This window comes from Callithrix jacchus, chromosome 20 (assembly GCF_049354715.1).
Source record: "Callithrix jacchus isolate 240 chromosome 20, calJac240_pri, whole genome shotgun sequence".
In the NCBI taxonomy this organism is placed as follows: Eukaryota; Metazoa; Chordata; class Mammalia; order Primates; family Cebidae; genus Callithrix; species Callithrix jacchus.
The window spans coordinates 24,263,167-24,279,483 of record NC_133521.1 but is presented as its reverse complement, the minus strand read 5'-3'; the positions used below and the strand labels follow the sequence as shown (position 1 = coordinate 24,279,483).

General features: G+C 40.1%; 1 protein-coding gene across 11 annotated transcripts in view; it reads left to right on the top strand.

Annotated features, from left to right (window-relative positions):
* The window catches only part of TERB1 (telomere repeat binding bouquet formation protein 1), a 52,627-nt gene that overhangs the window by 29,952 nt on the left and 6,358 nt on the right, over window positions 1-16,317 (top strand). For 10 of the 11 annotated variants that reach the window (XM_035282704.3, XM_035282705.3, XM_078357370.1 and 7 more), the window contains 6 exons: window positions 1,967-2,098; window positions 3,749-3,874; window positions 5,906-6,066; window positions 9,671-10,014; window positions 11,487-11,551; window positions 12,412-12,507. In XM_035282704.3, coding sequence (XP_035138595.1) covers window positions 1,967-2,098; window positions 3,749-3,874; window positions 5,906-6,066; window positions 9,671-10,014; window positions 11,487-11,551; window positions 12,412-12,507 — 924 coding nt within the window. The remainder of the gene's footprint in view (window positions 1-1,966; window positions 2,099-3,748; window positions 3,875-5,905; window positions 6,067-9,670; window positions 10,015-11,486; window positions 11,552-12,411; window positions 12,508-16,317) is intronic. The other variant, XM_078357373.1, reaches the window with a different exon arrangement.

The window sequence follows — 16,317 nt, the reverse complement described above, 5'->3', positions numbered from 1 at the left end:
TTCAAGACCAGCCTGGCCAACCTTGTCTTTACTGAAAATACAAAAATTAGTCAGATGTGATGGCAGGCGCCTGTAATCCCAGCTACTCAGGAGGCTGAAATGAGAGAATCACTTGAACCCTGGAGGCAGAGGTGCAGTAAGAGACCTGAGATCAGGCCGGGCGTGGTGGCTCAAGCCTGTAATCCCAGCACTTTGGGAGGCCGAGGCGGGTGGATCACGAGGTCAACAGATCAAGACCATCCTGGTCAACATGGTGAAACCCCGTCTCTACTAAAAATTACAAAAAATTAGCTGGGCATGGTGGCACGTGCCTGTAATCCCAGCTACTCAGGAGGCTGAGGCAGGAGAATTGCCTGAACCCAGGAGGCGGAGGTTGCGGTGAGCCGAGATCGCGCCATTGCACTCCAGCCTGGGTAACAAGAGCGAAACTCTGTCTCAAAAAAAAAAAAAAAAAAAAAGAGACCTGAGATCAGCCTGGGCAACAAGAGCAAAACTCCATTAAAAAAAAAAAAAAAAAAAGCAGCATTAAGTTAAAATTTTCAGACTGGGCATGGTGGCTCATGCCTGTAATCTAGTACTTTGGGAGGTCAAGATGGGAGGATTGCCTGAGGCCAGGAGTTTGAGACCAGCTTGGTCAACATAGCAAGACTATCTCTCTCAAAAAAAAAAAAAAAAAAAAATTAAAAGCTTCAGATGAGAAACCAAGAGATATTTTTGAGATTAAGGAATGGCAAACTCAATTTATATAAAGAATACATCTCTTTCTGCTAAGTATGGGGTTGGACTTACCCAATACAGCATTGCTAGTGAGTAGCGGAACCAGACTTGAACTCATGGCTGCTGCTTCTCACATGTGCAAACACTGAAGAGTAAGAAACACTATTTGTATTAACAAACAAAAAATTTGTATTAACAACTGGGGGGCAAAAAATAGATGGTTTTTGAAAAAGTGGTTATTTAGGGCCTGCTATATGTTGAGCTTTACGAGTATGAAATTGATTAAGATGTAGTCCCTTAGGAATTCACAACTTTTTTATTGTTGTGAATTCCTAACTTCTATGGTTAGACTCTGGGTGAACTCTGTTAAAAGCCCCATTAGGAGAAGTATAGCCTAAAATGGTAGACTTTTAGACTTTTATCACATCTCAGCATAGCTTCACATATGCTTTATTGCATCAATAAGTCAGTAGAACTGTGATCAGTTAATAGTATATTTTTTATTTTTGAGACAACGTCTCACTCTGTCATCCGGGCTGGAGTGCAGTGGCGTGATCTTGGCTCACTGCAACCTCTGCCTCCTGGGTTCAAGCGATTCTTCTGCCTCAGCCTCCTAAGTAGCTGGGACTACAGGTGCCCACCACCATGCCCGGCTAATTTTTTTTTGTATTTTTAGTAGAGGCATGTTAGCCAGCATGGTCCCAGTCTCCTGACTGATCTGCTCACCTTGGCCTCCCAAACTGCTGGGGTTACAGGCGCGAGCCACCGTGCCTGGCCCAATATTGTATTTTAAATGTCAGCAGGAACTGATTATGTAGGAAAGTCTTTACTGTTCAATCTAGATAAGAAGTATATAAGGGGAGAGTAAGCATACTCAGCTTTTAGGAAGTTAGTGTTACTTCATCTTCACAGCATTCTGCAGAACAATTAAGAAAAAAATTCTTCAAAAAATTTGCTTTAGTAATATGTCTTTAGTATGGGAAGGAAAAGTAATGAGGGTTATGGTAATAAGCCATCATCTTATTACAATGAATTTATTTATATTCACACATACACATCTTTATTAGATGTTATTTGTATATTTAATGTTATATAGATATATAACATTCTGCCTGAATAAACTCTGAAAAATATATTAGTATATATTTATATATTTATATGAATATATATATATTTATATGAATATATATATATATTCATACGTTTTAAATTTTTCTGAGTATCTCTTTTTCCTATTTTGTACTAATAGCTACTTTTGGGATAGTACTCTGCAAGTACCACATTGTTTCAAAACTTCTGGCATTACTGCTTCATGAAAGTCTGGATTCAGGAGAAAAATTCAGCATCATGCTCACTCTTGGTCATTGCACAGAGGATTGTGGTATGTATTAGATTTATTGAGTATGGTTATTAAAATAGTAGAGTGGAAATACACGTCTGTTTTTTTCTTCCAGTCATGTGATGGTCTTAAAGGTATTGCTTTTGCCAGGTGCAGTGGGTCACACCTGTAATCCCAGCACTTTGGGAGGCCAGGGTGGGTGGATCATGAGGTCAGGGGTTCAAGACCAGCCTGACCAACATTGTGAAAATCCATCTCTATTAAAAATACAAAAATTACCCAGGCATGGTAGTGGGGGCCTGTAATCCCAGCTACTTAGGAGGCTGAGGCAGGAGAATTGCTTGAACCCAGAAGGCGGAGGTTGCAGTGAGCTGAATTGCGCCACTGCACTCCTGCCTGGGCGACAGAGTGAGACTCTGTCTCAAAAAAAAAAAAAAAAAAAAAAAAGAAAAGAAAGAAAGAAAGAAAAAAGTATTGCTTTTCTCCTAGTTATTCAGACCCCAAACTAGTCATTTTAACTTCTAATTCTCCTTCACTCATTGTATTAAGTCAGCCACTAAGATCTGTGATTCTACTTCTGTTTATCCCTTTCTGTTCAGTTCCAGTGCTGTCCTCCCAAAGTAGGCTCTTAGCTCTACAACATCTTTCACCAATATTATTGCAGTGATTTTCTCACTGCAGCTTAGGGAGAAAGCTCCTTCCCTTCTGTCTTCATTTTTAGTCCACTCTGCACATTGCTGGACAAATCTAATTCTGTTCTCCTTGTTAAAACTTTCAAAGATTCCTTCTTTTTCTACCTGTTACTCTCTTTTCCTTCTCTTCTCTTTTCTTCTCTTCTCTTCTTCCTTCTCCCCCTTTTATTTTCCTCCTCCCCCTCTCTACTTTCCTCCCATTCTCCTTCTGTTCTACTCCTTCTTACCAACTCTCTCCACCTTCCTCTCTACCCATCTCTCTTCTTCTAATCTCCCCCCCCCACTCTATCCCCTCTCACTTTTCTGCTCTCCTCCCTTTGCTTTCTGTTGCTGCTTTTACTCTTTCTTCCTTCCTTCACTTTCTACTCCCTCTGTTAATTTATTGTCTGTTCTTTACCTTAACCTCTCTGTAATTTAGGATTAATATAATCTTTTTCAAGTCAAGTGAGGGCAGTCTGTTTACTTTTATGAATTATGATACTGTGTGGCTACATTTCAGAAATCACTTATGAAATGGGTATTAAGTGTAAGTGAATTACTTTCTGTATTAAAAATCCTTTTGAAACTATGTGTTTCTCTATTTTTAAATTTTTTTGATTTTTTTTTTTTTTTTAGAAGTTTCACTCTGTTGCCCAGATTGGAGTATAATGGCACGATCTTGGCTCACTATAGCCTGTGCCTCCCAGGTTCAAGCAGTTCTCATGCCTCAGTTTACTGAGAAGTTGGGATTACAGGTGCCTGCTGCCATGCCCAGCTAATTTTTTTGTATTTTTTGTAGAGATGGAGTTTTACCATGTTGGCTAGGCTGGTCTTGAACTCCTGACCTCAAGTGATCCACCCATCTCAGCCTCCCAAAGTGCTGGGATTACAGGAGTGAGCCATCACACCCAGCCTATTTTTAACATTTTGAACTATGTTCATAATTATCACAAGGAAAAAATATGACCTCATATAGATAGTTTCTGATACAATTATTGTCCCCTTTAATTTTGTTTTCCAGAGGAAAATCAGTATGACCTGTTTAAGCACAATGGCCTTCCACTCATGATTCAAGCCTTAACTGAATCTCAGAATGAGGAACTGAACAAAGCTGCCACATTTGTGCTTTACAACTGCAAAAAAATTAGTAAGTTTACTGTTACTTTAAGGACATACCAACCAAAATTTATAAAGGGGAATTTATATCTGCTTTCATGAGCCAAGCCCTTTTAGCTCTCAGATTCTTCATACGTTTGAAAAGAAGAGTAGTTCCTGCACAGTGGCTCATGCCTGTACTCCCAGCACTTTGGGAGGCCAAGGCAGGCAGATCACTTGAGTCCAGGAGTTTTGCAGCCTGAGCAACATGGAGAAATTAGGTCTCTATAAAAAAATTTAAAAAATTATCTGGGCATGGTGGTGCATGCCTGCCAGCTACTTGGGAAGCTGAGGTAGGAGGATCATCTGAGCTCAGGAGGTGCTCAGGTTGAGGCTGCAGTGAGCTTTGTTCACAACACTGCCCTCCAGCCTGGGTCATAGGGTGAGACCTTGTCTCAAAAAAAAGAGTATGTAATTTGGATATGACAACTAGGGTATATTCAGCATATACAAACCTATGTGGAAGAGAGCAGCAGTATAGCTAATTCACTATTTTATGCCATGTACACAAATTTCATTTGTAGGAATTTGAGGACTAAGGTTTATTTATTATTAAATCATAAGTACGTTTATTTATTTTAAAATGTTTTGAGTTTCCGTTATGTGCTGAGCAGTGTGCTAGGCATCAGGTATACAGTGATAAAAAAAAAGTCTGTGTATTCACAGAGCTTAATTTGAGAAATAGTAACTCAAAAAATGAGATTATGGATTGATGCAGTGGCTCAGACCTGTAATCTCAGCACTTTGGGAGGCCAAGGCAGGCGGATCAGGAGGCCAGGAGATCAAGACCATCCTGGCCAACATGGTGAAACCCCTCTCTACTAAAGCACAAACAATTAGCCAGGTGTGGTGGCACATGCCCGTAGCACCTGTAGTGCCAGCTACTTGGGAGGCTGAGGCAGGGGAATTGTTGGACCCGGGAGGCGGAGGTTGCAATGAGCCAAGATTGCACCACTGCACTCCAGCCTGGTGACAGCAAGGCTCTGTCTCAAAAAAAAAAAAAAAAAAAAAAAAAAGACACTATGTGGTATTATAAATTGACATAACAAGTATAAAGGGATGGACCACAGATCTTTAAGAGCCTATAACAAAGGAATCTTACCTAGACATGGAGCAGAAAAGGCTTTGGGAGGAAGTGATTCTCGAGCTAAGAACTCAATGTCTAGAGTTAACTAGGTTAAAAGAAAGGAATTTGTTAGCAGTGAGTGTCTCAGGCATAAGCAACAATGAGGCACAAAGGCCCTGTGATGGGGGGACCCTGGTGCACTTAAGGAATTGATGGCCAATGTAGCTTGAGCTCAGAGGGCAGTGGCCATAAGAATTTTGATCTTTGTGGAAGAAAAACTGCAGGCACACTATGTTTAAAAAAAAAAATTTAAAAGATTATAGGAAGGAATCGCCTTATGAACATTATTATTTTTAAAAACTATTTTTTTTTAGATGAAGTCTTGCTCTGTTGCCCAGGCTGGAGTGCAGTGGTGCAATCATGTCTCACTGCAGCCTCTGCTTCCTGGGTTCAGGGGATTCTTGTGCCTCAACCTCCCAAGTATCTGGGACTATAGGGCATGCCATGATGCCTGCCTACTTTTTGTTTTTTTGTTTTTAAGTAGAGTTGGAATTTCACCATATTGGCCAGGTTGGTTTTGAACTCCTGACCCCAAGTGATCCTCCTGCTTCGGCCTCCCAAAGTGCTAGGATTACAAGCATGAGCCACTGTGCCCGGGCTAAAAATATAACTACTTTAAAACCAGTATCCATGTACCTGAGAGTGTTTATGTGCCTGGCATAACATATTTGCATGTTCTTTCTTCTGTAACTCTGAAGAGTAAAGTCTAATTTATGACAGTTTGAGTCCTGGGCCTCTGCAAAGTACTCTTTCCACTTATTTTTCAGTACCAATTAAGCTGTTAAGATAGTCTGGATGGAAAAATTTAGAGAAAGCAGAGGGTAGGGTGTGAGGTTGTCATTATATATAAAGTGTTTAAATAACCTTTCGTTCATTGTTTTTTCCCATATTACAAAGCTGAGAAATTATCTCTCAGTCTAGGAGAATATCCTTTTGATGAAAATGAAGCACAGCAATTAAAGGACATAAATGTGAATGAGAAGAATTTCGAAGAGCACTGGAAGAAAGCAAAGGAAATTCTCCACAGAATAGAACAGCTTGAAAGAGAAGGAAATAGGGTTGGATTATTTGTTTTAAAGAATATAGAACTTTTTTCAAATTTTAAAATTTTATTTCTTTTTTCTCCACACTACACTGACGTGAATTTAAAAACAATTTTTTTGACACAGTCTTGCTCTGATGCCCAGGCTGGAGTGCAGTGGCACAATCTCGGTTCACTGCAACCTCTGCCTCCTAGGTTCAACTAATTCTCATGTCTCAGCCTTTAAAGTAGCTGGCATTACAGATGTGTGCCACCATACCCTGTTAATTTCTTTGTATTTTTAGTAGAAACAGGGTCTTCTCATGTTGGCTAGGCTGGTCTCAAATGCCTGACTTCAAGTGATCCACCTGCCTCAGCCTCCCAAAGTGCTGGGATTACAGGCATGAGCCACCATGCCCAGCCAATATTTTTTAACAGTAGAGGTTGGAGGGTAAAAAAATGTTTTCTTCCCAAGTTATTTGTTTTTAATGGTTTTAAATGGAAAACTCCATAGTAATACTTGAAGAATCATGCTTTGACATAGAACAAAAAAGATTTTTAAAAAGTAGAAATGATGACTGAAAAGACAAGAAACATGGAATATTGAGCCAAGAGATCTAACATCTGAATAATTGGGGTTCCAGAAAGAAAAAAGAAGTAATAATCTAATAACCTCTCTCCTCTCTATATAAATATATTTTTCTATGAATGCAGCTTTGTGTCTTTGTATGTGCATATATTTAAAAAAATAAAAACAGGCCAAGCACAGTGGCTCACGCTTGTAATCCCAGCACTTTGGGAGGCCAAGATGGGTAGATCATGAGGTCAGGAGTTTGAGACCAGCCTGACCAACATGGTGAAATCCTGTCTCTACTACAAATACAAAAATTAACTGGATGTGGTGGTACACACCTGTAATCCCAGCTACTCGGGAGGCTGAGGCAGGAGAATCATTTGAACCTGGGAGGCAGAGGTTACAGTAAGCTGAGATAGCACCACTGCACTCCAGCCTGGGAGATGGAGCAAGACTCCATCTCAAAATAAATAAATAAAAACATAATGTCCAAGTTAGTATAATATAGTGGTTTTATTATTTTAATTGTCTGAGTAGTATTCACTATTACAGACGTGCCATAATTGATTTAACCAGTCATTTATTGTTGGACATGTAGGTTATATTTAAATTCTTACCATTGCAAACAACTCTAAATACCTGCTACACATGTACGTGTGTGTGTGTGTGTGTGTGAGTGAATTCTGTAACAGCTTTATTGAGATACAATTCATATACCATAACTGTTCACCCATTTAAAGTACAGACATCCCTTGGTATCTATGGGGAACTGATTCCAGGATCTCCCACAGATACCCAAATTCATGGATGCTGTGAACTTTAGGGGAAGTTTTGGCAAGTTATTTAATCTCTTTGTGCTTGAGTTTCATCATTGACAAATGGAGAAAATAATAGTACCTCTCGAATACCTAAATAGGCATAGTTTTTATTATGAAAGATACGGTCAAATTGTTTCTCCACAGAAGTTGTATCAATTTATACTCCCACTAGTAAAGGTGGCTCACACCTGTAATCCCAGCACTTTGGGAGGCCGAGTTGGGTGGATCACGAGGTCAAGAGATCGAGACCATCCTGGTCAACATGGTGAAACCCTGTCTCTACTAAAAATACAAAAAATTAGCTGGGCATGGTGGCACATGCCTGTAATCCCAGCTACTCAGAAGGCTGAAGCAGGAGAATTGCCTGAACCCAGGAGGCAGAGGTTGCGGTGAGCCGAGATCGCACCATTGCACTCCAGCCTGGGTAACGAGCGAAACTCCGTCTCAAAAAAAGAAAGAGTATCTGTTTCCAGGCCAGTTTGGTGGCTCACGCCTGTAATCCTGGCACTTTGGGAGGCTGAGGTGGGCGGGATCACCTAAGGGTCAGGAGTTCAAGACCAGCCTGGCCAAAATGGTGAGACCCCATCTCTAAAAGAAAAAAATGTGGTTTTTTTTGTTTTTTAAAAAAGAGTATCTGTTTCCTCAAAGTCTTTTGATCTTTGTAAGTGTGATAGATGAAGAAAGATATCTCAATGTAGCTTTAATATTTATTTCTCCTAAGTGGGATGAAACATTTTTTCTTATGTTTAAGAGCTATTTATATTTCTTTTCCTATAGACTCTCTGTTCATCTTCTGTGCCTGCTTTTTCATGCTATCATTGATCTTTTTCATATTTCATTGTAGTCGCTTTTTATAAATGTGATTTTAAAAAATTATCCTCCAGCTTGGGCAGCATGGAAATACCCAGTGTCTACAAAGAAATAGTAAACAATTAGCCTGGTGTGGTGGTGTGTGCCTGCGGTTCCAGCTACTCAGGAGGCTGAGGTGGGAGGATTGCTTCAGCTCAGGAAGTCAAGGCTGAAGTGAGCTGTGGTCATGCCACCGCACTCCAGCCTGGGCAACAGACCAAGACCCTATCTCAAAAAAAAAATTATCGGCTGGGCGTGGTGGCTCATGTCTGTAATCCAAGCACTTTGGAGGCCAAGGTGGGCGGATCACCTGAGGTCAGGAGTTCAAGACCAGCCTGACCAACATGGTGAAACCCCATCTTAATATAAAACAAATAAACAAAAATTATCCTGTTGCTTAAGATATGCTTTGTACATATTACTTATGGGTGTTTTGATAGTCATTTGGTTTTACTTCTGGTTCTTTATTCCTGAGAGCCCTGCCCAGAATAACATTTTTGGTTTCTAGCAGAACTTTACAATTTTTTTATTAGTTTTTTTTTTTTTTTTTTTGAGATGGAGTTTTGCTCTTGTTATCCAGGCTGGAGTGCAATGGTGTGATCTCGGCTCACTGCAACCTCCGCCTCCTGAGTTCAAGCAATTCTCCTACCTCAGCCTCCTGAGTAGCCGGGACTACAGGCACGCGCCACCATGCCCAGCTAATTTTTGTATTTTTAGTAGAGACGGGGTTTCACCTTGTTGATCAGGATGGTCTTGATCTCTTGACCTTGTGATCCACCTGCCTCGGCCTCCCAAAGTGCTCGGATTATAGGCGTGAGCCACCGCGCCCGGCAGTTTTCTTTTATTATTTGATTTTGGATGATACTTGGAAAGGTATCAACTTATTTTTTCACCAGATGGCTACCTAATTGTCCCAATATCATTTAATGAATAAACCCCTTTTCTTCCTAATGTGAACGGCCCTTTTATCATATATGTTCTATTGGCAACCATAAATTTTTTCTTCATTCTTCATTATTTAAGTGAAGTATAAATTGGATTATAAAGGGAATGGTTATATTGAAATTATTATTATTTGAGACAGAGTCTCGCTCTGTTGCCAGGTGCCAGGCTGGAGTGCAGTGGTGCGATCTTGGCTCACTGCAACCTCTGCCTCCCAGGTTCAAGCAGTTCTCCTGCCTCAGCCTCCAAAGTAGATGGGACTACAGGCACACACCACCACGCCCAGCTAATTTTTGTATTTTTAGTAGAGACAGGGTTTCACCATGTTGGCCAGGATTATCTCAATCTCTTGACCTCATGATCCGCCCACCTCGGCCTCCCAAAGTACTGGGATTACAGGCGTGAGCCACCACATCCAGCCATATTGAAATTATTTACTTGTCATTTTTACATTGTAGGAAGAAATACAAAGAGAAAACTATCAGGATAATATTTCATCTATGAATGTAAGTATTCAGAACACATGGAAAAATCTCCATGGAGATCATATTGGTCGAGGTACCAAAGCAGAAGACAAGGATAAAAGCCATTTTGGACAGCTTCAGAGTTATAAGTCCCATGGAGTCATGTCTAAAGCATGTACAAATGATGACCAAATGAAGACAACATTAAAGAGTGCAAATCCAGTTCATGCTTGTTATAGGCAGAGTGAGCGAAATAAGACTTTATATAAAGCCAAGTCAAGCTGCAATCAAAACTTACATGAAGAAACTTTTGAAAATAATTTTGCTTCTCAATCAAGGTATGTTTAATAATTAATTGTAACTTTTATTTATTCAGCAAGCATTTATTGTGTACTACTGTATGCCACACTGTCAAATACTGGGCATATAGAAATGATGTGATGAAACATGGTCTTGGGAAGAGCCGAAAGTAGGAAGTGTTGGGAAAGGAGTTTGTACGGGGAGCTATGGGCCAGTTCATCTAGGGCCTTGCAAAGTCATACTCTGGAGTTTGGGGTTTAACTCACAGGTTATAGGGAGTGACTAAGGATTTTAAATTGAGTGACATAACAGATTTGAATTTTAGAAAGGATAGTCAGAAAATAAAACCTAAATGGAAACTGTTTATCTGAAGTAACAATGCATACATTGATAATCTATCAGCAGTATAGCAAAAACTAGTTTTTAAATTTAATGTGATAAAGAGAATATCACATTTTAAATTTAATGTGATAAAGGATGTGAGGAAAATTTGGTTTGGGTTTGCCCTTTTATTTTTTCCCTGCACTTTGTCTCTAGAACATACTCTTTTTTCCCTTGTAGTTAGCTTATGGGGCTAGACCTGGGATTGTAGCTTTTCTTAAACCCTTTATTGGGTTGTGCTCTGATGATTACAGTGCTTAGGAAAAATGAAGAGTATGCTACTACATTTCGGACAGGTTGAAGGGTATAAACTATGTACCAGGAAGAAGGATTATGCCAAGACCACCCCTTTTGTCTGTTTCAAGACCATTCTTGATGTTAATTTTAACTTGATTTATCAGGGATGGGGAGTTGAGAAGCAGTGAGACATGCTCCTGGGCCAGCCTTCTTGCCCTCCATCCCAAGCTTTCCACCCTCTAGGGTTAGCCATATTTCTACCTCAGCCAAGTTATTTATATTTCCATCTCTTTGTAACGCTTTTTTTCTCCAATGTAGTAGTGCCTACAAATATATGTACATGGGCAGATAGCTATAATCATAAAGCTACTGCTATGCCTGTTATGTGGTCTACAGTTCTTGCCTTTTTCTGTACTGCCTGTTATCATTGTGACAGTATAACCAAAACTTGTATTTATTCATCAAGGACCCCAGGGTTCAAACACACAAATGTTTTGAGGGTTAGGAAGGATTTTTAAATTCAGCTCTTTAAATTATTATTGTTAGCACTTTGCCATCCCGCGCCCATGTTCATTTTTGCTCCACTGATTTTGCTCTCTCCTTTTTGCCCTCATCTCTCCTACTTTCTTCTTTTTATAATCTTTTTCTCCCATGTTTCTTCTGGCATCAACACTGTTGCCCTCTGGAGTCTTGTTTAACTCTAGATCTAGAAACAAGACTGTAATTGTTACAGGCTCTACTTTGGCAGAATTTGGTAGATTTTGGTAGATCCTGATTCCCAGTTCCTTTTGCCTACCAAACACCCAAAATCACAACACTGCTTACAGAAACACTGGTCCACACACCAAACAGTATGTTTACTTTTAGTAATCTGGTGTCTATTTCCTTTTAGTGACCATGTTTTTAAACATCCAGTTCACATTACCAAAAACATAAAGCAGCAGTTACCAGTAACAGGTATGGTTAAAAATGTTTCTTTGGTAACCAATATATTTAGGTAACCAATGTAGCTAAAAATGTACATTGGCCAGGTGGGGTGACTCACACCTGTAATCCCAACACTTTGGGAAGTGGAGGTGGGCAGATCACCTGAGGTCAGGAGTTCAAGACCAGTCTGGCCAACATGGTGAAACCCCATCTATACTAAAAATACAAAAATTAGCCAGGTGTGGTAGTGGGCACCTATAATCTCAGCTATTTGGGAGGCTCAGGCAGGAGAATTGCTTGAACCCAGGAGGCAGAGGTTGCAGTGAGCCGAGATCATGCCACTGCACTCCAGTCTGGGTGACAGAGTGAGACTCCATCTCCAAAAAAAAAAAAAAAAAGCCTGTAATCCCAGCACTTTGGAAGGCCGAGGCAGGTGGGTCACAAGGTCAAGAGATCGAGACCATCCTGGTCAACACGGTGAAACCCCATCTCTACTAAAAATACAAAAAGTTAGCTGGTCATGGTGGCGCGTGCCTGTAATCCCAGCTACTCAGGAGGCTGAGGCAGGAGAATTGCCTGAACCCAGGACGCGGAGGTTGCGGTGAGCTGAGATCGTGCCATTGCACTCCAGCCTGGGTAACGAGCGAAACTCCGCCTCAAAAAAAAAAGTCCGTTGGTATATTGGCCCTCTAAAGTATAAGCCGCACCTTTGACTCTTTCTGTTGTAAATGCCTTCTATTAATATCCAGACTCTTTCTGTTTATTACCAGCATCACTGGATGCATAGTACTAGGCTAAGGTTTATGAAAAGCTTGATATTTAATATATTTTTTAAATGTCTGATTCTTTTCATTAATCAGAAAAATCTTCCATTTTGCAATTTTTTCCAGATCCATTTACATTATGTTCAGATATAATAAATAAAGAAGTAGTCAGTTTTTTAGCAACTGACAGTTGTTCCAAAATATTGACATATAGGTGCTCAGGTAAGTATTTTTTTAATTGCAGTTGTTTCACAAAGACTTTTATGATATTAATTAACTAGAATTTTTTTTTTTGATCCGGAGTCTCACTCTGTCACCCAGGCTGGAGTGCAGTAGTGCAATCTTGGCTCACTATAATCTCCACCTCCCGGGTTCAAGTGATTCTTGAACTTGAACCTCCCAAGTAGTTGTTATTACAGGTACCCGGGATCACACCCAGCTATTTTTTTTTTTCCATAGAGACAGGGTTTCACCGTGTTGGCGAAGCTGATCTTGAACTTCTGACCTCAAGTGATTCGCCCGCCTCAGCCTCTCAAAGTTCTGGGATTACAGGAATGAGCCACCACACTTATTGTAATTAACTAGAATTTACAATAGTTCTATATATATGATTTACTTTGTTTCCTTTGGAGGAATAATACTATGGAATATCAAAACATTCAAATTAATATCTTCTATCTTGGCCAGGTGAGGCAGCTGTAATCTCAACACTTTGGAAGGCTAAGGCTAGAGGATTGCTTGAGGCCAGGAGTTCAAAACCAGCATGGTAAACATAGCAAGACCTTGTCTCTATAAGTAAAAAAAAAAAAAGGCCAGAAAGAAAAAAGAGGAAAAAAAAAAAATAGGGCACAGTGGCTCATGCCTGTAATCCCAGCACTTTGGAGGTCGAGGCAGGAGGATCATGAGGTCAGGAGTTCGAGACCAGTCTGGCCAAGATGGTGAAACCCTGTCTCTACTAATAAAATTACCAAAAAAATTAGCCGAGTGAGGTGGCAGACGCCTGTAATCCCAGCTACTCAGGAGGCTGAGGCAGGAGAACTGCTTGAACCCGGAAGGCAGAGGTTGCAGTAAGCCAAGATCACAACATTGCACTCCAGCCTGGGTGACAGAGCGAGATTCGGTCTCAAAAAATCGAAACAAAAAAAAAAACAGGCCAGGCTCGGTGGCTCATGCCTGTAATCTCAGCACTTTGGGAGGCCGAAGCAGGTGGATCACCTGAGCTCAGGAGTTTGAGACAACCCAGGGCAACATAGTGAATCACGGTCTCTACTAAAAATACAAAATAATTAAAAGGGTATGGTGGTGCATGCCTCTATTCTCAGCTATTTGGGAGACTGAGGCAGGAGAATCGCTTGAGCCCCAGAGGCAAAGGTTGTAGTGAGCCAATATCATACCACTGCACTCCAGCTTGGGCTACAAAGTGAGATTCCATCTCAAATAAAACAAAACAAAACCACCTTTTATCAGCATCAGGCTGAGCTTCCAGTATTCCAATATTCATATATATGAATCAACACAATACCTTTTATTACTTTATCTTTTTGTCCTGATACCATCTATTAATTAAACCTTACTGAGTAAAATAAATATTTGTTGTTTTTAGAGAACCATTATTACTAGGTATGCATTCTGGATTATTCTGTAAACATAGGCATTAAGTATTAAAATACCTATTTTTATATTTATAATAAATATGTAAATATTTCTAGTGTTTCATGTCCATTATTTATTTTTTCTGCAGGGCTCTTATAAATGTCCACAATACTTATTCTATCCCTTTTCCTCCTCTTTTACACCCTGGTAGTTCTTCTTTGTTCATCTTGCTGTTGTACTCTGTTCTATAGACAAAATTGAAGTTCTCTACATACAGCTCAGAACATCATTGTTCTTCCCTCTTGGATGAAAAGGTGATCTCTGTTTCTCTAAAGCTGATGTCTAGCCATAATCGGAATCCCATATGTCTTTTTTCTCCACTTTTTTTTTTTTTGAGATGAAGTCTTGCTCTGTCGCCAGGCTGGAGTGCAGTGGCGTGATCTTGGCTTGCTGCAACTTCTGCTTCCTGGGTTCAAGTGATTCTCCTGCTTCAGCCTCCCAAGTAGCTGGGACTACCTGTGCGTGCCACCACACCAAGCTAATTTTTGTATTTAGTAGAGACTGGGTTTTGCCATGTTGGCCAGGATGGTCTTGATCTCTTGACCTCATGATCCTCCTGCCTCAGCCTCCCAAAGTGCTGGGACTACAGGTGTGAGCCACCGTGCCTAGCCTATGGTTATTTCAAACTCTGCCATTTCATCAAGTACCAGATTTCTTGAGAGTTATTTTAAACATTTTCCTTACCCCAATAGCTCATTATTCATCAAATCCTTCTAATTTTACCTCAGAAATCTCTCCATTCTCCCTGCAAATGCCTTGTTTCAAAATCTCTCCATTTATTTTCTGGAATACTAAAGTAACCTCTCAACTGATCCTCTTGCCTTCAGCTGCCCTTTCTGTAAGACAAATGAAATCATGTCAACTTACTGCTTAATAAGTATCTCTATGTTCCTCCTTGTTGCCTTGAAGAGAGTTAAAATTCCTTAGCATGGCTTTCAAGATTCTCCTTGGTCTGGTTCCCTGCAACCCTCCTCAGCCTCACCTTTTCTCCCACACTTCTCTGTACTCTAGCCTTATTAGAGTGTTCATGATTCTCTGAACACTATGCTTTTTCACACTTCTGTGCTTTTGCACATCTTCATTGTACTGAAATGTCTTCATCTCAGCCAGCTATCTGTGTGGCCAACTTCTAGTCCTTCAGGAACGGGCCACTGATACAGTTAGGTGACAAGCTGATGGAGAATTTTTTAATGGATAGACATGGCTGACATAACTTAAACCTACCAATCTATCTTTTTTAAAAAATATTTTTCCAACTTTTATTTTAAGTTCAGAGGTACATATGCATGATGTGCAAGTTTGTTACATAAGTAAACATGTGCCATGGTGGTTTGCTGCTGATCTATCTTAATATTTTTTTAAAACGAGGGAGTTTCTCTGAGCCTACTCTGGCTCAAGAGGCTGCCCAATTACATTTTTTTAAAAAAAGAGACAGAATTTGTACCTCTTAATGTGATACAGTAAGAAACACAAAATACTACCTGCATGGAATTCTAGTAAAAACACTTGAACCTGAATCCGACCATTTAAATTTAATTACTAGTTTATAGGACACACAAGAACATTTTAAAGGACACAGCTAGGATGCAATCAGCAAAACTTAGTCTTTGAGAAACTATAGTACAAATGACCTAGTATCTTCAATAAGTAAATGACAAGGAAGAGATACTTCAGTAAGTAAATGACAACTGATAAAAGCAACTAATGTATCAGACAACTGATAGATTAAAAGCACCTTGACATATGTTAACCTTATATAAGTCAGACACAGTGGTGCATGTGTCTGTAGTTCCAGCTACATGGGAGGCTGAGGTGGGAGGATTGCTTGAGCCCAGGAGTTCAAGTCCAGCCTGAGCAACATAGTGAGACTTTGTCTCTTGAAAAAAATAAAGGAATGGTGTACCTTATTTGGGACATGATTCCAATAACCAAATTTCAAAAGAAATTTTTGAATTGATGGGGCAAATGGAAGACTGGATGTTAGATTATATTAAGCATTATTTTTTAGGTGTTATGATAGTTTTATGTATTTACAAAAAAGATCCTGGCCAGGCGTAGTGGCTCATGCTTGTAGCCCAGCACTTAGGGAGGCTGAGGCAAATGTATCACTTGAGCCCAGGAGTTTGAGAACAGCCTAGGCTGTTACATAGTGAAACTCCATCTCTAAAAAAAATACAAAAATTAGCTGAGTGTGGTGGTACATGCCTGTAGTCCCAGCTACTTGGGTGGCTGAGGTGGGAGGATTGCTTGAGCCCAGGAGGTTAAGGTCGTAGTGAGCTGAGATCATGCCACTGCACTCCAACACCAGGTGACAGAGTGAGACACTATCTCAGAACAGAAGTCCTTGCTTGGTACAGTGACTCACACCTGTAATCCCAG